General features: G+C 37.2%; 1 protein-coding gene across 3 annotated transcripts in view; it reads right to left on the reverse strand.

Moving 5' to 3' along the window:
- Positions 1 to 5370: 5370 nt before the first annotated feature.
- The window catches only part of LOC122280700 (DExH-box ATP-dependent RNA helicase DExH14), a 49539-nt gene continuing 28174 nt past the window's right edge, over positions 5371 to 26735 (reverse strand). The window contains exons 34-49 of one of the 3 annotated variants that reach the window (XM_043091680.1): positions 20610 to 20698; positions 19817 to 19907; positions 18405 to 18554; positions 18133 to 18324; positions 17960 to 18025; positions 12764 to 12919; positions 12529 to 12672; positions 12153 to 12220; positions 11878 to 12043; positions 11740 to 11802; positions 9115 to 9210; positions 8845 to 9012; positions 8234 to 8404; positions 7541 to 7690; positions 7345 to 7476; positions 5371 to 5676 (exon numbers count right to left, since the gene is read on the reverse strand). In XM_043091680.1, the coding sequence (XP_042947614.1) occupies positions 5599 to 5676; positions 7345 to 7476; positions 7541 to 7690; positions 8234 to 8404; positions 8845 to 9012; positions 9115 to 9210; positions 11740 to 11802; positions 11878 to 12043; positions 12153 to 12220; positions 12529 to 12672; positions 12764 to 12919; positions 17960 to 18025; positions 18133 to 18324; positions 18405 to 18554; positions 19817 to 19907; positions 20610 to 20698 (1980 nt within the window). In that variant the 3' untranslated portion in view covers positions 5371 to 5598. Of the gene's footprint in view, positions 5677 to 7344; positions 7477 to 7540; positions 7691 to 8233; positions 8405 to 8844; positions 9013 to 9114; positions 9211 to 11739; positions 11803 to 11877; positions 12044 to 12152; positions 12221 to 12528; positions 12673 to 12763; positions 12920 to 17959; positions 18026 to 18132; positions 18325 to 18404; positions 18555 to 19816; positions 19908 to 20609; positions 20699 to 26735 lie in introns of those variants that run through there. The other 2 variants (XM_043091681.1, XM_043091682.1) reach the window with 2 other exon arrangements.

The following is a 26735-nucleotide window of genomic DNA, read 5'->3' on the forward strand; positions in this document are numbered from 1 at the left end:
GATCAATGTTCTACTTGCAAAGTTTTGGTAGAAAAGTAAAAAGGTTAGGAATGGAATACACTGGATTAGATGGGAAAGATTGGGTGAAACAAAAAATTTGGGAGGGCTAGGATTTTGAGATATTTAATAGTTTAATAAGGCTATGTTAGCTAAACAGGGATGGAAGATACTGCAAGAACCAAGTTCCCTTGTAAGCAGGATTTTCAAGGAAAAATATTTCAAAAATTGTAAGTTTTTTTAAGCTAAGCTGAGGCATTCTCCATTCTATATGTGGAGAAGTGTATGGGCAGCTATGGAATTATTAAAAGGAGTAGTTTGGAGAGTTGGAAGTGGCAGAGAAATATCAATTTGGGGTCAAAGATGGATTCTATAGTTACACTCATTTATAGTTCATTCTCCGGTAAGGATTTTGAATGAAAATGCAACAGCCAGTGAATTGATGATAGAGTGGTTGAATTGTTGGAGCCATAATTTAATAAATGAAATTTTTGATAGGGGTGAGGCTACCAAAACCTTTAGCATTCCTTTAAGTAGAAGAGGGGTGGAGGATAAAGCAATATGGTGATACACTAGGATGGAAAATATTCTGTTATAATTGCTTACAACTTGGGATGAGTAAAGTAAAAGAAGAGCTTGGAGAATCATCACTATCTCATGAACATAAAGCTATGTGGGAGAAATCGTGGAGGCTAAATGTTACATGATCAACAAAACAAATGTGGAGGGTTTTAAAGTCTATTCTTCTTACAAAGCAAAGTTTGTTCAAGAAAGGAATTGTGAGAGATGAAATTTGTTTAGTGTGTTGCAACTTGCAGGGGAAGTAGAAACCATCCATCATGTCTGAAGGACATGTCCTGCTGCTAATGATGTATGGGTAGAAAAGCAAAGTCCAGTACATAAGTGGAGCTGTGATGATGTAAAGTTTACTCAATTATGGAAGAAGCTACATGAACATTTCCAGAAGGAGCATTTAGAAGTGCTAGCAGTAATATTCAAAGGTATTTGGGTTCGTAAAAATAGATTTATATTTGAGAACAAGTTTGAAGGCCCTGCTAATGTAATCCAAGTAGCTATTGCCAATTTAGAGGAATTCAGGGAGGCGCAAAAGCTAAAGGAAGGGTTGGATGACAAAGGAATGAGCAAAGCAAATGTAAAATGGTCAGTAGAAGGTATTACAAAGATAAATTTTGATGCTGCAATTGATGATGAAAACCAGAGAATGAGAATTGGTCTAATAGCAAGAAACTGCAAGGGTGAAATTCTGTTCTCAACATATATAGGAAAACCATTTATTGGAAAAATCTAGCTTGGTTGAAGGATATGCACTTTGGAGGGCAATGAAGTTTAGTAATCTGGATGTAAAAGATGTGATATATGAAGGTGATGCAAAAAAGGTGATCCAGACTATTAAAGGTAGTGTGCAAGACTAGTCATGGCTAGGGCAACTTATGGAAGACATAAAACGCAACTTCTCCATGAGATTAGACTGGACAATTCATATGTGGGGAGGGGAATAGTGCAACTCATGTACTAGCAAAGAAGGCTATACATATGACGGATGAGCACATATGGATGGAAGATGGACCAAATGATATTGATGCTAATGTAATGAGAGAAATGGCATGTATGATTTGAGTTTATGATTTATCAACGAAAGGAATTTGTTACGAGTAATGCTATACACCACACCACCATCTCACTTGCATCCTATTATATATGATGTAGCGCATTTATCACCTTTTGATGATAAAGAAATATGCAATAAATGATTATTTAATAGTGGTAAATATGCCACATCTTACTTAATGAGATACAAGTGGGATGGTAGTATAGTGTATATAATTTTCCTTAGCATTTTGTCTGACAATTGGTTTGTTTAATGCTATGCTAACGTTAGGAGTCTTACCTTCTGAATGCTGTGCTGTTAATAGTATGGTTTACACTTGGCACTTTTCATGTTGGGCTTTTTCTTTTTCTTTGTGTTTTTTTTAATAGACAGCATTTTGTTCATTGTAGACGTTCCTGGCAAGGGCGGGATGGCCTCTCTTTGAAAGGAAGATTGAATAAAATCAAATGTAAGGGAGTTTATCTCCGTTTTGGTCATTATAGCAGCAGATGGAATGAGCTTAGTTTGAAGTTGATGGGAGATTTTGTGGCCTTTTGAGCGACCAGAATAATTTGAAGTTGTAGTTTTTAAGAAAATGCCCCACAGAGAATCCCACCCTTGAAATGCTGTGCGATGTTATCAAGGCATTCTTTCAACTGCAACAAGAATATCGTAGCTCTCTGTCTGCGGGATATGTGCCTTCATCCTTTCTTTTGACGACTGTTTTAGCTAGAGCAGAATTGAATCATTTGGCTGATGATTATGGTCTGTTTTAATATAGACAGATGTATTAGCCTTTATTTATGTTATCAGAAGAATTATTGTATTAGTCATTGTAGTTTGCATAAATAATGATCACTGCGACTCCAGCCAATGGAACGGCCAAAAATCATTTATCTTAATCAAATGAAAAGTCATCCATATTGATGAGATTGTAAAGATCACCAGATATACATATATATATATATATATATATATTAATTGCTTAGAAATGGAAAAGTACGTATTAACATAGGTGGGCTAGGGTGTTAAACATAGGTGGCCATGGTATATGCTCTGTATAAAAAGTGAATAGATGAAATCCATCCATTTATCCAACTCAACCAATCTAGCCCATTTATTTTAGAGGTGGCAATTCGTGTTTTTGGATAGTATTTGTGTTGTATTAAATAAAAAATATTTGACTATATGGGTTAACGTAAACCCTATTCGCTAAGTTAAACATGTCAAATTTTCAAATTATAATCCGACCTATTTAGATAACGATATCCATTTTGACCTGTTTAATTAGAAATAAGTTAATGTGACAAAATTCATTTAAATCTGTTTCATATAAATGGGTTGAATTAATATGTATAACTCATTTAACCTGATTAATATAATTTTATAGAAAAGTCAAAACTTATATTTATTACTAGCTTAAAAAATAATAAGACTAACTAACAAAAAAATATTAATATTTAATAAAGTTTAAAATATAATAAATCAATATTACAAATTAAATCTTATAATAACAAATATGAGCATAGGTTCAGAATTACAATCTCAACAATAAAAACATAAGCATACTAAGATATTTTAATATTACAATTAAACAATAAACTTGTGATTTTGACCCGAATCGTTAACATCAAACTTAAACTCACTAATTTAGTGTCGTATTTATGTTGGGTTCACGAGTCGGTCACATATTGCTACTTCTAATTTATTTACAGTGCAGGATGCATCTATTACTTTTAATAATTTGAAATACTTATAATGACTTCTAGTGTAACTCATAGTGATAAGAATCATGCTTTAAACTATTGTAAAAAACTATTTTTCATATATTATATTGACCACCTATTTTACAAGTGTGGCTAAGCTATACAGATAACCCATTCACTCGACCTGACCCAAAAATTCCGCTTATGATGACCCAAATTGAAAAGAGTAAAAATGGAATACATCCGTTTTGCTTCTGTATTATTACAATTTACGGAAGGGTCGTTTAATACCCGTTAATTAATCAAACATGTAAATGAAGCACATCTCCATTGAAGCCATGAACACAACAAACCAATCATTTGAAGCTGAACCATCATGGTCATAACTCTTAGGAAGCAATAGCTGGGAAAAATGGCTTCTACTAGACCCACTCAATCTCTCCTATGCAAACTCATCCTCCAATGCAGTGACTTCTGCCAAGCAAGGCCTACTCCTTCCACAAGGTCATTTTCGAGCCCGCTTCCGACTACCAAGTCGTCTCCTTCCTTTATGCCACTACCAAAGTGAAGCCTTTCTTTTCCACTCGCAATCCCGCAAATCCTCAAGTTTGCCAAGCAGTTGCTTCGTTCAAATGGGAGTGCTGAATTGGGCAATGATGGTAGGCATATTATATGCATAAAAATTTAATAGGGAAGTGTTGATTTAACGTAATAGGCAAATGGTTCTCCAGCTAATTACAAAAGCATGGATTTGATAGCTCTCATGACAAATATGTTGGTCTAGAAGAATGTCATGTTTTGTTTCATGGGAGGAGGATGGTCCAGAATAATGTGGAGTCAGTAAATTCTAAAAATAATGATATTTATGATTTTTTTTTTCCTTGGAAAATTGGGGTTGAAATACCCTCTTCCTTCTGAATTGATTTGAGTTCAGTTAATCGGTTAATTACATTTTTCGGAAATTGCTTTTCGGTTAACCATTTATTTTGGGGTCAAGTCGGAATAGTGTATTTCAGGCCGGGTGCCCTAAGTGTGGACACTTTCAATCTTATTGTAAACTATTCTATATTTGAACAAGTAATATGCTACAAACTGCACTGCTATCCAACTTTCATTTTACTATATTAAATATAATATTTCTCAATCCCCTTGAATCATCCTTAACTATTTTGAAGAGAAATTCAAAAGACAGTTGATGGGTAATACCACCTCATCATATTGAGATAGGAGTATGATATGTATGTAGCTCGTTTGTAGAGTTTTTCTATTTTAACTTATTACGGCATATGTAGAAAAGATATCCATAAAGTGCGCATCTTTGAGGACATTGAAATTATATGAATAGAATTTGTAGAGAGTACCTTTCCATAGTACTTGTAAATATGACAAAAAATATATTTAATTAATTTCCAGAACTTGGAAATTACTTTAAAATGTCTACAAAGTAAGATCATCTCTACCAATTAAGCAGTGAGGACAACAGCTAAACTAGCAATTTTTCGCATACCTTCATGTACAAGGCATAATGCCCCTCATAATGGCTAGGCATTACAACCATAACTAATGGTGAATAGATGTCCATCTTTATTATACTTTCAGTAAACTATCTCGCGCATATCTATCTATCCATCATAGGAAGAGAGGCTTTTTTGGTGGGTGATAATGAGCATTAACTTTTACTTTTAGATTTGGGTATTACAATCACATTATCAAAATATCTTTTTTTTTTTTTAATCTCATAATTGCAACTTTTCCAAACTCTTATACAAAATATAATAAACAATTCAACTTTTTTAAATCTCAAAACAAAAATAATATTATAATAATATTTTATTCAACTTTCATCTATAACCAAACGAAGCCTTACTCTTCCACCATAACTTGGTTTTTCTTCTTTTACTTGTTATATTAGGTAATACTTGACAGATAAGAACTAATTTACTAAAATCTCGTAACTTTCAAATGAGATTATCATTTTTGTTGAATAACTGTAATTGATTTTTTTTTTTTATAAGAATATTAATTAGGTTCCATCCACGTTAGCATAGAAACGCCCAGTTGAATAATAATAACTGTTTATGAAATTCAGAATTCTTATAAAAATATGAAGGATGTTTATTTTTTCAAATGTAGGATGTATCAATCGAGATGATACTTAATTACTATAGAACAAAAACTCTACTTTCTTACTCCACTCTCTTTGGATGTTGAATCAGCAAGACACCCTTCCACAAAACTTGGATCCAAAACATCCACTATTCACATACCGTCTATGGTTGCTGAACTTCAGTAAGTAAGGTTGTCGATGGAGTGTTCTTGTTCAAAACCAAGATAACAGTCTGACACTACAATCAATTTCATACCCTGGAAACAGACAACACAGAATTAGTACTCGAAACTTCATTGAATTGAACAACTTCAATTCAACGCACAAACACAAATACAAAGTTAGCACGAAAAACTTCATTAAGTCACAGAACATTTTGTATACTAGAAGTGAGTCTCCTCCGAGGTGCAATTGCAATCCACCCATGCATCTCACTCCTTTAATATAATTCAAATTTCCTTTCCTGTCTAACTGATAATTCCTTTACTTGTATCAAGAAGCAGGTAATAATATGAAAACAAAATGGAACACAACTATTATGAAAAGGGATGGCAAATGAGCTCCAGGTACACAACCTGCCTTGTTTAAAACCGATGGGGATCCAGACAAGTTGCATTCTTGGGATCGAACTGGCGTAGCAAACTTACAAGACTGGTAGACACGTACAACCCTTTATCCCACATCCCAGAGCTCTCACTTTCGTGTCATTTTTTGGGGTATAATATAATCAGTTCAGTTCAGTTCAGTCTAGTTTTAAACATATTCTGAAACTAAACTGGTCTAAGTCGGTTTTAGAATTTTGAGACCGATTCCTCCAAAAAATTGGAACTTTTGATTTTTTTGATTTTGGTTTTGGTTCGGTTTTGGGCTTTTTTGTTGGGCTACTTGGTTTTTTTTACCCAAATGAAAACCTTTTTTACCCCAAACATGATAGAGCCCAAAACTTTATTTTAAAAACTACCATGGATATAACGAATTAACCAAACAAACAAAATCTAAAAAAGAAAAAATACACAAACAATTGCAAATGTAACCACCAAAGTAAAAGGTCCAACTCCAAAGTATATAAAAAAAAGTTATAGAAGAACTCATTACCAACTACTAAGCTTAAAAAAAAAACAAGAATTACATATTATATATATACTTATACGTATACCCATCATATATGCAAGTATGTAACTGAATATATAAAGATAAATGATAACATGTTAATAACTAAATATTAATATTCATATATAAGAGAGAGTTTGTATCAAGGAAGCATAGACAATAAGATTAAAATTTCATGTTACATTAATTTTATAATATGTGTAATATATAGCATAAAAATTTAAAATATTACAATATATATAATATAAAGAATTAAATATATATTTCAGTTTGGTTTGGTCCAATTTGTTTTCAAATCTTGAAACCAGTACCGAACCGGTTTTTAATTGGTTTCTAGGAACCGAAACCGACTGAACCGGTCTAGTTCGATTCAGTTGGTTTTTTCTTACACCCGTATTTTTTCCTTTCATTCTATCTTGCAGAATTTTTTGAGGTTCCATATTAATAAATTAATTTCGTTTAAGCAATTCAAAGGAATTAAATTGATTGTTAAGGAAGTTAATGGATGTTGTGAATAATCTCTCTTTCCACTCCGATGTATTATTGGCAGAAAATGTTTGTGTCGCACAATGAGTCAGGTATAAGGTGTTTTGCTATTCAGATGGGCATGTTTGGGATTTTAGATCCTAAATCCAATCTGATTCGAGACAGATTTCAGGATTCGATATTCTACTTGGCATTGGCTTTTGGCAGGGTTTTCAGGTCCCAAACCCAACCCATTGCATCCCAACTTTGCATGGAAAAACAATATTCAGTACATTAATATAAAAGAAGGGAGTGAAGGACTGATCTGCGTAAAGGCAATCAAATTTGACCTGAAGACCAGTCGAAGTCGATGGCAACTCCATGTGTGTGACCATGCGATCAGAGAAAGAGACTCTCTTCAGAGCATATAATTCGGACGTGAAGGTGTTACCCAGAACCAACCACCATGCTTCATCTTTTACCTGTGAAAGTGATTCCAAGCTCAATTTGTGTGACTAACCATTGTTATAATGAGGTGAAATTTACCTTTGGAAATCGAGGGGTAAACGCTCTTGATGCGTTCCGCTTGGAATTGATCTTCTCCAATTTGATGTTCAAAGTGGAAGCCTTTACATCATCATTGCCCTTTCTTTGAAGTTTTAATCTCACTTGAACACGTGGAAAGTGTAGTAAATCCTGGTAAAACAAGATATGATAGATTGGTAACTACTGAAATCAATTGACCGAAAAATAAATCTATCGATATTCTCACCAGCAGAAAAGAAGCAATGATGTCAATGCTACCCAGGTGTCACCTTTTATATAGCTCAAGTCAATGCTAACCCCAACCCAAAAGAAAATAGCACCCAGAATAGGAATTCTACTGGCAACAAATTTGGGCTGTGTTCTAATAAAAACAAACAAAATGGAAGTGGAGTCAGATCAGTGGACAAATGGAGATGGATTCCTGCTCCCCATAACTGGGGCGGTTACCACACACTTCCTACTACTCTTTCAAAATGATACCACTTACTGCTACCACCATTCTTATCCATTAGACTGGCTCTCGTGATCTTTCAAACACATGCAGACAATTAATGGTAGTAATCTTTACAGATAAAGGATAAAATTGAATGTTCAACGGCAAAACAAAACTAGGAAAAGAAAAACAAAGGATCCCATGTAGATGGAAGGTCAAAATTTTTTTAGAAGCATACGACTTAAAAGGGCACTCTGTACCTGATATAATCTTGAAGCAGGAAAGTTTCCAACTGTAGTCTGCAAAGTCGCCTTGGGAAGATCCAACAGCTGCTGCACTTTGGAAATTCCTCTTTTGTTTAACAGACTCGCAAGATCGTCACTCATGGATGGCAACATCCATAAGCTGGAGTCCTTATCAAACCATAATCCCTGAAAACATTTGAAAAAAACAAGAGGCATTGAAGGGAAAGTGATATTTCTATAAAATAAAACAAAATGAGCAAAATAAATCCCACAAATTAGAATTTCAGCAATTTCTGTGTGCACACGCTGAAGGGGTATATTCACCCCTAATACTACTTATAAAAATAAAAAATAAAAAAATTCACCCCTAATACCAAGAATATACATGTGAGCCTTCAGCGGCTGGTGACATCTATCTAAATTTTGGAATTTACATAGGCAATAATTATTAAAACATAAAAAAAGGAGCTTTCATCACAATAACACATGCAAAATACTGTAAAAACTGATGTTGTTAGAGCGTTAGAGAAGATAGCCATGATTAATATCCTAGCACGATCCCTATAGGTTTGTTAAATCTTTCATTTACTGAAAATACTTGGATATGCAACTGATTTGGAGGATACCTGCATGACCATTTGCAAAAGATGCATGCAAGTAATTGAGCTCAAAAGCCATCCACTGTTTGCACATATATCTATCATGGCCTGGATGATCCGTATACTTTGATCCAACACTGACTTTAAGTCCGTGACATAGTCACTGATGGGTAGTTCTAACTGAGAAAAATGTGCCTAAATCCCACAGAATCGTAGTGTAAGTAAATAGCAAAACTGGGAAACCAGAAATTAGATAGGTACGGATGTACAAAATTTGAAGTCAAAGACAGCTCCAACCTGAAAGAGCAGATTTGCTTTGACATGTGGATCATCCAGCCGATTCCTATCCACCATATATCGCACTCTCTTGGACAACGCTTCATTGTAATTTTCCTAATACAAAAGTTAATACGGACCTCTTAAAAGAACAATTAAGCTGTGGGAAAGCAAGAATGGATGGCATGAATCTTAGAATTAAAGGGTCCAAAACTCGAGACATCATAGTAAAAGTTCATGAACATTCTACAATTAATCACTTATGATGGAAAGACCATTTTAAAACTCAATAAAAAATAAAATTTATCTGTTTTTTTTTTGTTCTGAACCTTTAAATCATGATCAGCATAAGAACTTAGCATGCCCTAGAGATACTATCTCAAGTAGATATAGAACTACCTATACCTATAAAAAAAGGTAGATATAGAACTGGAAATGGAAGTAAAAACTTAAACAAACTAACATAACTCGTATACTTCTTTTCCCTAACCCCTTGCTTCTGATTGACTTACTAGTGAACAAAGAACCAAGTGCTATATAACTTCACAAGGTGGTTGTTTCTTAAAATTCAGCAAAGAGCGAACCATAAGAAAGTTTGGAGATGTTCACCATTTCTTGACATCTAAATCAGTTGTGTAGATTATTTCAAAACATTTAAAAAAAAAAAAAGAGAAAAAGGAAAAGGAAATCTAAATTCTCTACATATATCTCAAAGCACTCCCTAGTGGGCTTCTAGCTTTTGTTACTTCTTTCCAAAGTTCCAACCAGCAGGCATCCATCGCAAACAGTTTTTGTTTTTGATAAGTAATAATTTTATTGAAGAAATAGGCATAAGCCCAAGTACACAGGAAGTATACAAAGGATAAACCTACAACTTCCTGAAAACAAAAAGAAAAAAAACCCAAAAAAAACTAAAACAGATTCAGGAAATTATCCACCATTACATAAACTTTCGCCCAAAAACCCAAAGTGCCCATGAAAAAAACCCTAAGATCTTCCAAAGTGCGTTCATTATCATCAAAACATCTCCTATTTCTTTCTATCCACAAGCACCACATGAGACAAGGAGGAATCATCTTCCAAACAGACGCTGCCTTCTTACAGCCCTTCAAACCCTTCCATCCTACCAATAAATCTACCACATCTTTGGGCATCACCCAATGCAAACCTGTCCAACTCAGAACCTCATCCCACAAGAATCTAGACACTTCACAGTGAAGGAAAAGATGATTTACAGATTCTCCATCCTTTTTACACATAACACACCAATCAGAAATAAACAGTCCTCTCCTTCTAAGATTATCAGTTGTCAAAACTTTGCCCAAAGAAGCCACCCAACAGAAAAAAGCAACCTTGGAACTTTCACTTTCCATATACTTTTCCATGGGAAAACGCAACTACCATGACTTGACATAACTCTATAGTAAGAAGAAACTGAAAACTTAGCATTTCCAGCAGAAGACCATGCCATGCTATCCTCCCTTTCAGTTACCAGCTTAAAACTGTAAAGTTTAGCCAACAAAGCCTGAACTTCATCCGCTTCCCAATCATTAATATCCCTTTTGAAAAAAACATTCCAAACAACCTTATTATTGCTGACACAGTAGGAATAAAAAACAGCAGCATTTTGATCCCTTGCAATTCTGAACAGGGCAGGAAATTCCAGCTTGAGAGCAGCATCCCCACACCACAAATCATGCCAAAAGAGGACTCTTTTACCATTTCCAACCTTCAACCTAATATTACTGGAGAAAAAATCCCATCCTTTTCTAATAAATTTCCACAAACTCACCCCATATGCTCCACTAGAGGCTTTTGAACACCAACCTCCCCTCAAACTTCCATACTTTGCATCTATCACATTTTTCCATAGGGCTTCACTTTCCAAATGATATCTCCAAAGCCATTTGCCTAGTAAAGCTTTATTGAAGACCTTCAAATCTTTAATCCCCAAGCCACCACCATCCAAAGGTTGACAAACTTTCTTCCAACTAACCAAATGAAACTTCTTTTCCTCACCAACACCACCCCATAAAAAATTCCGAAATAAACTCCCAATTCTCTTTTCAACCCTTGCAGGAAGAGGAAAAAGAGAAAGGAAATACGTAGGCAGGTTAGACAAAGTACTTTTAATAAGAGATAATCTACCCCCCTTAGACAAATAAATCCTCTTCCAACCTGCTAACCTCCTTTCAATTTTTTCAATCACCCCATCCCAAATGTCCACAGCTTTAAAAGAAGCCCCCAAAGGAAGCCCAAGATATCTCAAAGGCAAAGAAGAGATCCTACACCCCAATAAATTTGCCAAATCTGATAAATTCTGAACAACACCCACAGGAACAATTTCAGATTTTGATAAATTAACTTTTAACCCCGAAACAGCTTCAAAACACAGTAACAGAGCTCTGAACAACATCGCAAACAGTTTCTAAAACCTTAACAGAAATTAGTGCTTATTTTTTTAAACGCAAAAGCACAACACTTGGCCATTCTTTAAAAAGTGTCTTACTCTTAAAGAAAAACATGAGGTTACTATATAATATGGGCAAAGACACAGATGCACGACTTATTCCTTCCATGCTTGTCACTCTTATTTCATATAAAAGGACAGTCGGTCAAGTTTGGGCTCCTCGTAGTCAGAAGTACCTCGTTATGCCGCACAGGAAGTTCATCATACTCAGAGGCAGCAGAGAGTATATGCAGGAACACCTATAATGAAGATCCCTTCTAAGAGCCATGATTAATAATGGAAGTAAAAGTGAAAACATTGGAAGGACAGCTTACTTCAAGTGATGTATCTGGACCTATATTTGAACCAAACATAGATACAGTCATGTAGCTAAGGTAATACTGAGATGCTATTGAACCCAACATTGTAGGCTCCACGCTGTCATCACTCATCTTGATGCATCCACTGTCTTCCAGATCCTCAAACGTGTTTTGCACTAAGCTGACAAAAATAAAATAGTTACCCATCATAGCAGTGTCACAGGTATTTGTTGAGTTGCAAAAAATAAAAAATAAAAATAAAAATCCATGAGATCAGGTAGTTAATTTACCTAGATAAATATGAGCTTAGAATTTCAGGACCTGTATTCTCCAATCCATAGTAAGCTGGATTAACCGTCTGTAGCAAAACAGATGTTAAGAAAATTTTTATCTGCACAATAATATCTTTTTTCTTCATTAGTTGGTCATGTTCTGAATATTGCATGAAAGAAGTTTTAATTATTTTCAGAACTGGCACTTGGAGAAAAAAAAGGAAGAGGGAGGGAGGGAGGGAGGGGAGAGTGTTGGATATGTTAGGTATCTTCCCTCGTTCAGACATTCAAGACCATCAGTCACAACTTTTCAAGATTCTCTCATAAAATACACTTATAACCTCTACATATAGAGTTATCATATATTTATTTTCTGTAATCACCAAAATTATACCAGTCTACGGAATAAGTAAGTCCAGGTAAGGTAATGGACTGCATCCTCCTTATGGCAAATAGTGCCAGAAATTATCTCTGCATTGATGTGCTCATGCAACTGCTCTTTCAGACTGCTCTCAACTGGAAATGGTTCGTACAAAAACTGCATATATATAAACGCCAAAATTAATCTAGTTTCCCAAGAAACTAAACGATTTAAGTGACAACATATACAGTCACTACATTGAGTTAACCTTTTTATAGAAGCTCTTTTTGGGTTCATGTACAAGTATGACTGCTTTCCCATGTTGATCAAATTGTGGGCGGCCAGCACGACCCATCATTTGCAAGATATCCGTGATTGGAAAATCAACATATCTCTTTGCTTTTCCATCATAATATTCTGTTCCCTGCAACGAAAATGCAGTTCTCTTCCAAAATAAGGCATGCATGGAATGAAAAAAGGGTCTTACCATGGCAAAAGAGAATCATTCTGAGCTAAAAGAATGCCAAAAATTGAAAGTCAATTTTGTATGGCAAAGGGCAATGTACAACAGAAAATACATTTTAATAAAACACTAATTTATCATAAGCATGATGAGCACAATTTGCCACTTAAAATATCTCATGATTTTGTAAAAGTTATGCAAAGAATGAACTTAAAAACCAACGCAAGGCATTTATCAAAATTTAGAAGTGAAGTTCCAAATTTCGTGAATGTTGTGGGAATATATGGCAACACTAGCATGAGAAACAATTAATAAAAGATTTCAATCTAGAACTTTGATTAGGGAGATTAAAAAAATAAATAAAAAAAACAAGTGAAATTTGTCCCAAGGACTGGGGGGGTATAAAAGTATTGCTGGGCTTGTCCCAAATCTTATTCATATGACTAAGGGTGAACAGTAACCGATACAACCAGCCAGTACCAACCCGAATAGGCTCTGGTTGCCGGAACTAATGAAGAACCAGTTGGTCAGCGGTCCAATGAGGCGGAAACCAATAAAAATTAGTTTGGTTACCGGTTTGCATAGGGTCCAAACCGGTGAACTGACTGATTATATATGTAATTTTTATACTTACATAAAATGACGCCGCATAACTAAAGTTAAATGGCGGTTGTTTCAGTAAAAGAGTAAATAAAAAAAAAGTAAAAGAACGCCGTTTGACTTAATAAGCCAAACGACATCATTTTGGTTTAGGCTGATGCCCTAATCCCCCTTCTCCATTTTTCAACTGAATCCTCTCGGCACTCCCTTTGCCCGATCCGGCATTCCACCAGTGGCCTAGAACCACAGATAGGCGGTCCCAAAAGTTGCTCCTCACATCCTGCTGTCAGCTGTCGCAGGATGTTTGCATATTAAAGTATAATACTTTTCGGCTCCCATTTAATTTGTGATTTCTTCCAATTATTTGATGTCTAACTTGTTTATCTATCTATGTATAGGCATTTCAAAATTTTGGACCAAATTTTTTGAATCTTTTGGATTAGGGGTGAACAGTAACCAAGACCCTATTTCTTGCTGTGAGTGATTACATGTTCGGTTTGGTGTAATTTTTTGCATGAAAAATGTAAAAATTAGATTGTGGTTCATTGGATATATTGTTGTGAATATGTGATTTGAATTGTGAAAAGATTTGTGAACTATAACCAAATTTAGAGTCTTAGTCCTCGTTTGTTTTCACAAACCATCTCATCTCATCTCATTTCATAGTGAAGGGGCTATAAGATTGGTGATTGCAGAGATGGTAATTGTAGATAAGTTGCCATTTAGAGTTGTGGAAAGGCAAGGGTTTAGGAAGGTGTGTCGGTCTCTTGAATCTAGGTTTAAAGTTATCGAAGGAAAACTAGGGTTTTCTTTAATAAGTTGCGGATAGGGTTACATGGCAGCTAATCTCCTACTTTATTGGGATGCAACAGAACTGAAATTCAAATAGATTAGGATTTATCTTCTAATCTTATCTTGTATTTAAATTAAACTTGTACATATTTAGATAGGATAAAATCAGATTAGTTTAGATAGAGATAAAGATGTAGTTTGTTGAGATTCAGATTTGAATTCTCAATCTTATTCATTGTAATTATTTCTATATAAATGAAATCTTAAAAAGTTGTTTAAAGATGGCGGCATGAGGATTTTATTGACAATTGATACATGGATATTGGTCCAAAATCCTAATTATATGTGTCAAGGGAGACTAGTGGGAGGTATGTGGAATTGTGCCTCCTTGATTGGGGCATTGACAGGATATCCACTGTGACTGTTGATAATGCAAGCTTAAATGACCTTGCAATTGAATATTTGAGGCAGTTTTTGACAGGTAATATGTTTTTGTCTTTTTTTTTTTTTTGGGGGGGGGGGGGGGGGGGGATACATTTACATGAGATGTGCTCATATTTTGAACCTCATCATAAATGAGGGTTTGAGGGAGTGTCACAACGGTTCGTAATGCAGTTAGATATGTGAGTTCTTCCTCCGCAAGATTAGATAAGTTTATAAGAGATGCAGAAAAAGAGAAAATTGATTGTAAAAAAATGTTGTCCCTTGATGTACCAACTCGATGGAACTTAACATACATGATGTTGGAATCAATTGAGAAGTTTGAGAAGGCTTTCAAGCGAATGGAGAGTGAGGATTACAATTTCCTCTTACTTTGTTGATGGATACATTGGCCTACCTAGAGTTGAGGAGTGGGAGGAAGTGCGGGTATTTGTAAGATTTTTAAAAATGTTCTATGATGCAACTACGAGATTATCTGGTTCTTTGTATGTCATGGCCAACACGAGTTTTCAGGAGATTTGACAACTCCAAAAAGAATTGATTAGGCTGATCCAAAGTGATAATCATTGTTTGATGAGTATGGCCACAAGCATGCCAAGGAAATATTGGCCAAAAACTGTGCCAGGGTTCAGTGTTCAGCTGGGAAGGGAACGAGAAGATTGACCCACCACACATGAGGAGCAATGGCCAAGCAAGTTGTTAATGTTGATTGCAATTGTGCTCAATCCATGTTAGTGGATTTGTATGAAGAGTATAATGCGATATTCGGGTCTACCACAACTAGCCGATATAATGAGCCCCTTCCGAACTCTACAATCATAGATGATGGTAGGCGATGCTGAGACATGATGGAACGATGAGTGGATCAAATATAGGTGGATCAATAATTATCAAATGGTTGTGAGGCCCGGTCCCCTTTTTTGACTTGTTGATTTGGTGGAAACTTAATGAGGCTAACTATCCTATACTTGCAAGGATTGCACGAGATTTGTTGGCCATGCTTGTTTCCACCGTTGCATTCCAGTCAGCATTTGGTAAGGGAGTACATGCGTTTGAACTTTTCAAAGTTCATTGGCTCCAAGACCCCTTGAGGCAATTATTTGTGCTCAAAACTGGTTGAAACATCCTTTGTATTGATATTTGAGAGTCCATGGATGATGTGAAGAGCTTCATGATGGAATCGGGTAATGTTATGATATTAATTCAATATTCATTTGCTTTTAGAATTTATTTTTAATATTTTCCAACATCAAAATTCACTAATATTTGATGTTTTCTTCTTATATATATTTCTATATAGAATTGGGCACACAATCAAATGTCACAACATTGATGAGATTGAAGCATCATGAGTGAAGACTCAAGAATATTTATTCATCTTATGGTTTTGTAGTTGTAAAACTTTTATTTAGTTCACAATTTTTATTTTTTCTATTTGTGAGTGAATTTGAGACTTGATAACTTGGTTTGTAACGTGTATCATACATCTAGTGGAGTTTGAACTTTGAAGTGGTGGATGGTATCATGGTATTGTTGTTGTTACCTTTTTTTTTTTTTTTTTTTTTAAAAAAATTATCTAGTGTATTTACTATTTGTAATTCGTTTTTTTATTAACCTATAATTAAAAATGGAGTTAAAAAATTAAAATGGAACTCAAATATTAAAATTGGCCTTCAAAAATGGCACTACATTAAATTGGGACTTTAATTGGGCCCCAAAATACTCTAGACAGAGACAAAAAAGACCCAAAAATTAGACTGCTTGCGGCCCAAACTGATTGCAGCCCAGACGGTTCTCTACCCTCATTTTGGTTGGTTCAGTCGGTTTGGGCCACTAAAATGGCCAGTCAGTTTTTCACCCCTACATATGACATCATCTGTACAAGCTAGGAACGTTCACAGTTGAAACATTTCACATAACAGAGATAAGAGACGAAGACTTGGAATCAACCATGAATATCCCTTGCATAGGAAAGAAAAAGCACGACTATCTCTCACCTTCAACATGATATGATTCTAGAAATGTTCAAGTGACAAGATGATGAAGTAACTTGAAGAAAATTTTTGAAACTTGCTTTCTTTTAAGCATATCTCTAATCAAAACGTGCCAAACCTGTTAAAATATATAAGGATTTCGTTTGTTTTTTAAAGACTTCCTAAAAGAAGAAAATTTGAAACATTTTGGAGGTTAAAACATTGTATTGGATTCTTAAATTCCATTGGAAATCCAATACAATGTTATGACAGCCAAAATCTGTCTATATCAATTCAGGCAGGCTCACAAAACAAGTGAACTTAATTTGAGGAGAAGGAATATTTTTGAGTATATTGATAGGGTGCTTGAACTGGCCTATGAAGAGCAAAGGGCACTAAACTTGTAAATCTGACAATAATTTTCTGGATAAATATCTTTTTATTGGATCGGATGCCGGGAACAAAGTGCGAACTACTTCCAGGGGTGCATGGGCCCTAGGCAAGGAGTTTTCCACAAGTGCATCTAGAGTAATTCAAGGGGAAATTCCCTCAGTCTGCACCTAATGATTGAGTGCATGTTTGGGATTGAGGTGGAAAATATAACTTATAACTTTGAGACTAATAGTTTATAATTTAAATAATAAGCTCTATACTTCAAAAGTTGTTTACTGTTTGTTAAACATGTATCTAAGGCACTTTTAAAGTTACTTAAATTAATTTTTTAAAAATATACAATTATCTGCAGGAGTTTTTCGATAAAAGTTTCAATTTGGTACTTTGTAAAAAAGTAGACTTTCAGCTTTTTTAAGTGATTAAAGCACTTCTTATAAATTTCCCAAACATATCATTTTTTCTTTAAAAGAGCTTTTAAACAATTAAAAGCACTTTTTAAACTTTCAAACTCAATCCTAAACAGGCTCTGAATCTTAGACCTGGAGGGAACATACCAACAAAACCAAGGTCCTTAGCACTTGAGCCAACCCATAGGGGCTTTTTCTGGATATATATCTCAGAATAACTCTTTAGTTACTTTTTAATCCTTGCCATACTTTTAAAGGAAAAAAATGTGTAGCATAGAAAAGGTCAAACTTCCAAAAAACACTGGCTGCAAAATTCTGGCAAGTCAAATTTGTATTTATGACAAGTTCTTAGACCATCAAACCATATAGACAAACACCATAATTTATTTCCTCACCTTGATAATGACCAGATGAGCCGGAAGGTTCACACCCCACGCCAATGTGCTGGTACAAACCAACACCTGCATTGTATGATGTACCCCATCAGAGCGAAGAGTTAAAACATATTCATCCTTTTTTTCCCCGACCAGAACAGTAATGAAAGAATATTCATGTGATAGGGTAGTGCCTGAATCTTGTTGTTTGCAAAAAGTTCCTCTACAAGAGATCTATCCTTGTCATTCAGACCTGCATGGTGTAACCCGATGCCAAATTGTAAGGTGTGCCTCAGGTTCTGATCAGTTATCTGTGAAAGAACCATCTGAAGTGCTTCTTCTAGCATATTCAGAAACTGCCTTGATTGTTCGTCTGAAGCTGCAAACTTCAGTAATACAAAAACAGAAAAATTAAATGGTACTGGAAATCTAATAATCCATGTTCAAGGCATGAAATGGATCTCACCTGAATGAGGTCCAAAGCAGTTAGTCTTGTCTGACGACGAGATGAAACAAATATCAGAACTGGTTTTGTAGGTGAATGGGTGCATATAGCAGCATATGCTGGTTTATTCATGCTATTCATCCTGGGGCAGTAGAACTTTCCAGGATATCCCTGTTCACAGAAATAGAGGCATTAAAATTGTAGCATGCAAATGTTAAAGCCCTCAATCAATTTTTATATCAACCATAAGAAAGGATCATAAACAAGGGTTATCAGTCACTACCTCATTTAGTGGGCATCAAAACTAGCATTATAGTTTGAACAAGTTCACCCGCATAAATCCAGAGCAAAAGATCCTCAATATATATATATATATATTTTATACATAAGCAAGAATTTGATTGATGAAAGAATCTAAATTTTATGGTAGTAGTTGTTGTTAAAGTAATTTCCAGATAAGCTTATGACGATTCCATAGTATAGGCAGTAGAATGTTTTTTCTCATCTATTCTAACAAAAGTAAATGACGAATGGTTGCTGTTAATCAGGGTAATAAAGCAGGTCATGTTCTGTAATGTACTTTCAACAACTAATAGTACCAACATGATAGGATGTTTATTTCTCAACCATAGAACTTGATCAACGGCTCTTATCATAATTGTGTATCAAGTGTAAAATATGACAACACTTAAACATGCATTAAATTATTACTCGCTTCATTATAAGATTGAATCAGACATAGTGAACTACTATGAAAGACTCACAAATAAATTTTTGCAAGCATATATGCCTGACATGTTTGTAATTTATAACACCCATTAAGACAATAAGACATAGTGAACTACTATGAAAGACTCACAAATAAATTTTTGCAAGCATATATATGCCTGACATGTTTGTAATTTATAACACCCATTAAGACAATAACAAAGAGATATACATAACCTACAATTCACTTTATAAGAAAGAATACATATTATGCCACTCTATTCTGTAGTTCCAAATCCTGGAAAAGCTAGCCATATCTACTTGCGTGTACTTTAAAGGGAAAATAAAAGCCCAATATTTGCTAGATAACCATTGATAAAAATTCAGATACTCTCAACATCCCATATGGGTCTTACTCCAAAATTTTTTTATTTTTTTATTTATTTTTATTTTTTAATTTTTCTTTTGGACCTACTATGTATATCTCAAAAAAGTCAAAGCATTACTTTTGAAAGAGGGCAACTCTGGAGGATCATAACCAAATTATGAATTGTCAAAACATTATTTTCCCCATAAAAATAGTGCATTTTTCCAAAGCACATGCTTTTGAGGATGGAGGGAGTTATATCATAAAATAGTAAATATAATTAAACAATGGATCAAGAAATATCAGATATTATGATAATAAAGAACAACGATCAATGAGAAGCACTACTTCAACTTGCCTGGATATGAACTTCAAGAGGAACAGGCCTCACACTTGGCTTGAAGTTGAAAAGTCCGGTTTCCCCAACACCCAACCAATCAGCTAAATCGCTAGATTAAAAAAAGTGCATCAGAAAATTACAAAGTGAAGTCACTGAGCCTAGAGGGTCAGAAACATGTTCCTTTTATAATAAGTAAAGGTACCGTATTTGATTAAAATCACAGTGGCCCCAAGTAAACTGGGGTATACGAAAGGGAATGAACTTCTTAAGGGGCACATAGCATGAACTGGTAAAATTCACAGCGGATGCAAATCGCGTATTCTTGTGGACTGTAGCCCATTTGTGCAAAGAATTAAGCATAATTGTTTTTTAAATTACAGGCCCTAAGTAAAAAGGGCCCATCCTCTCAACATATTTACCCATGTTTGCCCCAGTGACCCTCCCAAGCCACCATTAACTCAGTAATGTAATTCTTTGAAAGTAGCTCAGACCAATTTTTTATACACAATTTAATGCTTTTAAAACGTTTCAAATATAGACAGATATGAAGGGGGAAAAATATTCTCACTGGAGACCAAATAATTGAGGATGAAAGACAAACATATTAATGGTAACTCTACACCAAAAAATTAAAAATGTAAATTGATAGTATTAGTACTTTTTTATAAGTAAATTGATAGTATTAATACTTGAGCTTGACTTCTGGATGTTATTGAAGGTTTCATAAGATAGACAGGGAAGTGAGATCTGATAGAAGAAGCAAGAGCATTCTGTTGATCTAGAGAAATTATCAAAATAAGCACAACCATACCCTGCATTTGCTAAAGCGGTAGACAGGCCTACAAATCGTACTGCACGCTCTGTTTGTGATGATATGTATCTCATCCTTGAAACTATAACCTGGAAACATTTAGTTATGAAATTGAGCATGAGAATTAAAGCAAATAGAATAAGGTTTGTCGACTAATGAAAGGAGAAAGGAAACAAAATATCAAATCAAATGAACTGAGAGATTTCTATGTTATTTTCAGATGGACATTTTTGTCCCCTCCATTAAGAAATTTGGAAGGTTTCTGGTTCTGGTGATTTCTCTCTCTGTACAACCTGCATGCACACACACCAACCCTCTCCGGCGTCCCTCGCCGGAGTTGATTTTGTCCCCTGTTTTCCTCCCAGTTTCTTTCTCACCCTTATCTTTCTTTCATCTTCCATTCTCTTCTCTTCTTAGTTAGTTTTCATCTACTAGTTCTGATGGATGAAACTAGGCGTTTTACAGTAGAGTCAAAAACTTTTTCTTTCACGAAGGTGGATGCCAATAGATATCGTATAACAGAGAGAAATAGGTGTATGGCTATGTTCATACACATTAATGGTGCCACTGCTTCATGGTTGGTCAGAATGGTGGAAGAAGCCTCTGCTTCTCGCTGGCGTGAGGTCTTCTTTAAGGAGTTGAGGATGGGTAATGGGATTTTCACGTTACAACACCATAAAAATGCAAGGGGCTGTTACCTCTTGTTGGAAGAGTTCAGCAATGGCAGGAGACGGGGCTCATTGATCATTCCAGAAGGCACTAAGGGTAGCAGTTGGGAGGGGTTCGCCTACCACCTTAAGAAGGTGGCGGAACATGTGGTGGAACAATCAGAAGGTTCTCTCAGGAAGGGAAGGAGCTCTGGCCATGGACAGGAAAAGAAAGCTCCTGCATCATACGCCTCTATTTTGTCCAGTGGAAATGGGAAAAAAAGTCTATACCCAGTGGATATGGGGGGGCTTTCTAATGGAGGTAAAATGTTGGGAGATGTTGAAGGTGTTTTTTGGGCTGTCAGAGCTCACCTTTCCAGAGTCCTTGAAGAAGTTTCCTTTTTGATGCAAAAGGTAGATCAAGGATTAAGCATGGTGATGGGACTGGGCATTGTGGATGGAGGGAAGAAACAATCTGCGTGCGCAGAGTTAAATGGGAGTATGCCAAATGGTGTCAGTGGGCCTGCTGGGATGAATGGGCCGGTCGCTGGAAGCAAGCCCGTAAGCCCTCATCAGAGGGCAGCCGCTGAAGTGGGTGTGAGTAGCCCCTCAAGGGCCTTAGGGCTTCATGTACGGGCCTTTAGCCCACGGGCTGTTAGCACCTCATCTCGGGCCTTAGGGCCTCACGCACAGGCTGCCAGCCCAGTCAACCCCTCGGGTCGACAGGCCACAGAAAGGCCTTCTCACACGGAGAGGCTTGCTTCCTCGCGTGGGAAGGCTTCACCGCCAGCGACTTCCGGGCCTGCACAGAATGTGCCGATGGCTGCCAACGACTATTCCGGCGAGGGTGGGGAGCACCGTACGCTGTTGTTACGCTCCTCCTAGGATGCGTTTTCTCCCCGTTGAAAGATGGTGGTTGACGCAGCAAGCTCGTCGATGGCCCCTTTGGTTCTGACATCATAGAACCTGTCGGCGGCAACTCTGGGTCAGGTGGATTCGTGTGGGGCCCCTCCAAACATTCCTGTTGAAGCCGTAAGGGATGTACCTATCATCCAGGTCAGTTCCCTCTCGCCGGTACAACAGAATGGGTCGCCGGTGCAATAGACTGGGTCGCCGGCCTTCCTACCTGCCAAGGTTGGCCCCTCTTCCACAGGCCCAGTCATGAAGGACCAATCCGAAGCTCCTCAACTATTCTTGAGCCTCTTCGAGTCCCTCTCTAGGGTATATTGTACTGATTTGGAAGAAGTGGATGACTCATCCCTAGAAGGGGGGTCGTCGGATGAAGGGGCTCTTTACGGGGAAGATTTACGCTTAGTTTGCAAGGAGTTGGAGGCGGGGGATGTCCCTCTTTGTTCCTTGCCACCAGCAGCTCCTTGGGCTGACCTGCAACCAGATTGGGTCATTCAGAAGGTTAACGATATGAGTCATTATCTGGGAATTTCCTGCGAAGGCTATGAGGACTAGCTTCAAGCTTTACTCATTGCAATACAAACAGGTCAGCCTTTACTCGCTAAATCAGCGGTAAAGAAGGATAGGGAGCTTAAGAGACTTGCATGCTCCATCAACTATGATGCACGGGAAGGAAGTGCGAACAGAGGACGACAAAAGGATAGGGTGAGTCTTGGTGATCCATGAAGCCCAAGATTCTTTCTTCAAATGTTCGGGGTTTGAACGACCTGAACAAGCGACTCAGAATAAAGAATTTATTATGGGTTTGGAAAGCAGATGTCATTTGTTTGCAGGAAACAAAATTAAAGTATATTGACAGGCACATCATTAGAAGTCTATGGAATTGCTCTTACGCAGGATGGACCACCTTAGTTTCAAAGGGTGCTTCAGGGGGCATCCTAGTTATGTGGGATAAGAGAACAATTAATTTTGTAGAGGAATGCGTAGGGGAATTTTCTCTTGCTTGTTCTTTCACGAATGTGGATGATGGTTTTGGTTGGGGTTTCGCAGGGGTTTACGGACCAAACGAGGACAGCCGCAGATATATGCTCTGGGATGAGTTAGCGGGACTATGTAGTTGGTGGGAGATCCCGTGGTGTATAGGGGGTGATTTCAATATCACTCGCTTTCCAAGCGAGAGGTCGGGGGTTGCTAGCACGAGTACTGCTATGGCTGATTTATCAGCCCTCTTATATGAGTTAGATTTGGTGGATCTCCCTCTAGCGGGGGGAGATTTCACTTGGTCTAATGGAAGAGCTTGGTCGAGGTTGGACAGGTTCATTGTTTCTCCTTCATGGGAGGCCCATTTCCCCTCTCTATGTCAAAAACGACTACCTCGGCTTTGTTCGGATCACTTTCCCATATTACTAGACAATGGCGGACTTCAGGAGGGGAAGAGATATTTTAAGTTTGAGAACATGTGGCTGAAGGTGGATGGCTTCATTGAGAAAGTCAGTCAGTGGTGGGCTTCCTACCAGCTCACAGGCACTCCTAGCTTTGTTTTAGCTGGGAAGCTAAAAGCCTTGAAGAATGATCTAAGAAAATGGAACTTGGAAGTTTTGGGGAATATCAACAAACAACGGGACAAACTTTTCTTGGAACTGCGGAGATTTGAAGAGCAAGAGGCTGAAGAGGCATTATCAGCTGATGATAGGGATAAGAAGATGTCTGTAGTCACCGAGCTGGAAAAAAGCACTCTTATGGAGGAAATCTCATGGAGGCAAAAATCACGGGCCCTCTGGTTGAAGGAAGGAGATAGGTGCACAAAGTTTTTCCATAGAGTCACAAACTCCCATCGAAGAAACAACACTATAGAGGTCCTTCATAAGGAGGGTAGGGCACTAATGGATAGAGATGCTATTAAGGATCACATTGTTCACTTTTATGATAAGCTCCTGACTGAGCAATACCTATGGCGGCCAAAGGTTGATGGTCTAGCTTTTGACCCCATCGACCACTCAAGTGCGGTTTGGTTGGAGAGGACTTTTGAAGAAGGCAAGGTGTATGGTGTGTTAAAAAGTATGAACAAAGACAAAGCCCCCAGACCAGATGGCTTTCCAATGGCTTTTTTTCACGCCTGTTGGGACATTGTGAAGGAGGATATTATGAGAGTATTTAATGAATTTCATTCTTATATGAAATTTGAGAAGAGCCTTAATGTCTCTTTTATCGCCCTTATCCCCAAGAGGGCGAGATCGGTGGAAGTTAATGATTTCCGCCCCATAAGCTTGGTAAGTGGAATCTACAAGATCATCTCCAAAGTTTTAGCAAAGTGGTTGAGCGAGGTCATGGGGAAGATCATCTTGACATCTCAAAATGCCTTTGTAAAAGGACGGCAAATTTTAGACTCGGTTCTCATTGCCAATGAATGTTTGGAAAGCAGAATTAAAGCCAGTAAACCAGGTATCTTGTGCAAATTGGATATGGAAAAGGCATTTGACCATGTGAATTGGGATTTTCTGTTATATATCCTTGGCAGGTATGGTTTTGGGGAAAGATGGTGTCAGTGGATAAAACACTACATCACAACAGCTAGATTCTCTGTATTGGTAAACGGCACTCCTGAAGGCTTCTTCAACAGCTTTCGGGGTTTGCGACAAGGGGATCCACTATCCCCACTTTTATTCATCCTTGTCATGGACGTCTTAAGCAGAATAATGGACAGGGCGGTGGATGGGGGTTTCATCTCATGGTACTCAGTGGGTGCTCCTACCCATGGAAGTGTGACGGGGAACCCATGAGTGCTCCTACCCATGGAAGTGTGACGGTTTCCCATCTTCTCTTTGCTGATGATAAGCTGATTTTCTGTGACCCAGACTTGGATCAGATTCACTCCCTTAGAGCCCTTCTACTTTGCTTTGAAGCTGCCTCTGGTCTCAAGGTGAATTTGTCTAAGTTGGAAGTAGTTCCCGTCGGCTTGGTCAACAACTTAGGGGAGGTGGCTGCTATCTTGGAATGCAAGGTCACCTCCTTGCCTATGAAATACCTTGGACTCCCTCTGGGAGCCCCTCATAATTCTAAGACAATGTGGGAAGAGATTGTTGAGAAAATTGAAGGTAAGCTGGCGGGATGGAAGAGAATTTACTTGTCCAAGGGAGGGAGAACCACACTTATAAAGAGTACGTTATCTAATCTCTCAACGTATTTTCTCTCGTCATTTCCGATGCCTGCAGGGGTGTCAAATAGACTGGAGAAGATCTTCCGGGATTTCTTATGGGAAGGGATAGAGGACACAAAGAAATTCCATTTGATCAAATGGGATAAAGTATGCACACCGTTGTCTTGCGGCGGTCTGGGCCTATGAAATTTGAGAATTTTCAACAAGGCACTTCTCGGTAAATGGTTATGGCGATATCATCTTGAAAGAGATGCTCTTTGGAGAAACATTGTAGAGGCCAAATATGGGAGTGTTTGGGGAGGTTGGTGCACTAATGAAGTCAGAGGGGCTTACGGTGTGGGAGTATGGAAACTTATTCGGAAGGGCTGGGATGACTTTCTTGACAATTGCAGGTTCGACGTGAGAAGGGGCACACAGATCAAATTTTGGCATGATATTTGATGTGGGGACGTGGCCTTGAAAAACGCTTTCCCCTCTCTTTATAGGATTGCGTTGGATCAAGGGTCCTCAATGGCTGATAATATGTGTAATAATACTGATTCCATTACTTGGTCAGTTCGATTCACTAGAGCTGCACAGGATTGGGAGATGGGAGACATCACTAATTTTTTTCGTGTGTTATATGCGTTGAAGTTAAGTGGAGGAAGGGAGGACAGATTACTCTCGATCGGCACAAGGAACAAGAAATTTTCAGTTCGTTCTTATCACAAAGCTTTGTCGACCTACTCCCTTATTGACTTCCCTTGGAAGAGTATCTGGAGGAGCAAGGTTCCCCCTAAAGTTGCTTTCTTTGGTTGGGTGGCTTCTCATGACAAAATCTTAACAATTGACAATCTAAGAAAGCGTGGACTCTACATTATGGATTGGTGTTATATGTGTAAATGCAATGGTGAATCAGTAGATCACCTTCTTCTTCATTGCGAAGCAATCAAGGTATTGTGGGACGTGATCTTCTTGAGACTTGGTATCGCATGGGTCATGCCTAAAAGAGTGAGAGATCTTCTGTCTTGTTGGCGAGGGATTAGGGGCAATCGTCAGATTGCTGCTGTATTGAAGATGGTACCCCTATGTTTAATGTGGTGCACATGGACCGAAAGAAATGGCCGATGTTTTGAAGATAAGGAACGCTCTCCAGACAGATTTATGGATTTTTTCTTTCACACTTTGTTGCTTTGGGCTTCTTCTATTGCATGGAATGGAACAAGTCTTGATGTTTTGTACGCTACTATCAGTAGCATGTAGTGTGGTATCTAGGCACTTCTATGTATACTACCTGTGTACTCAGGCTTTGCGTATTTACGTGGATCAATAAACTTTTTACTTATCAAAAAAAAAAAAAAATTTTGGAAAATTTACCATTTTGCCAGCTAACATTATCTACTCTTCAAAATAAAAGAAAAAAATTTATTTCCT

This window comes from Carya illinoinensis, chromosome 11 (assembly GCF_018687715.1).
Source record: "Carya illinoinensis cultivar Pawnee chromosome 11, C.illinoinensisPawnee_v1, whole genome shotgun sequence".
In the NCBI taxonomy this organism is placed as follows: domain Eukaryota; kingdom Viridiplantae; phylum Streptophyta; class Magnoliopsida; order Fagales; family Juglandaceae; genus Carya; species Carya illinoinensis.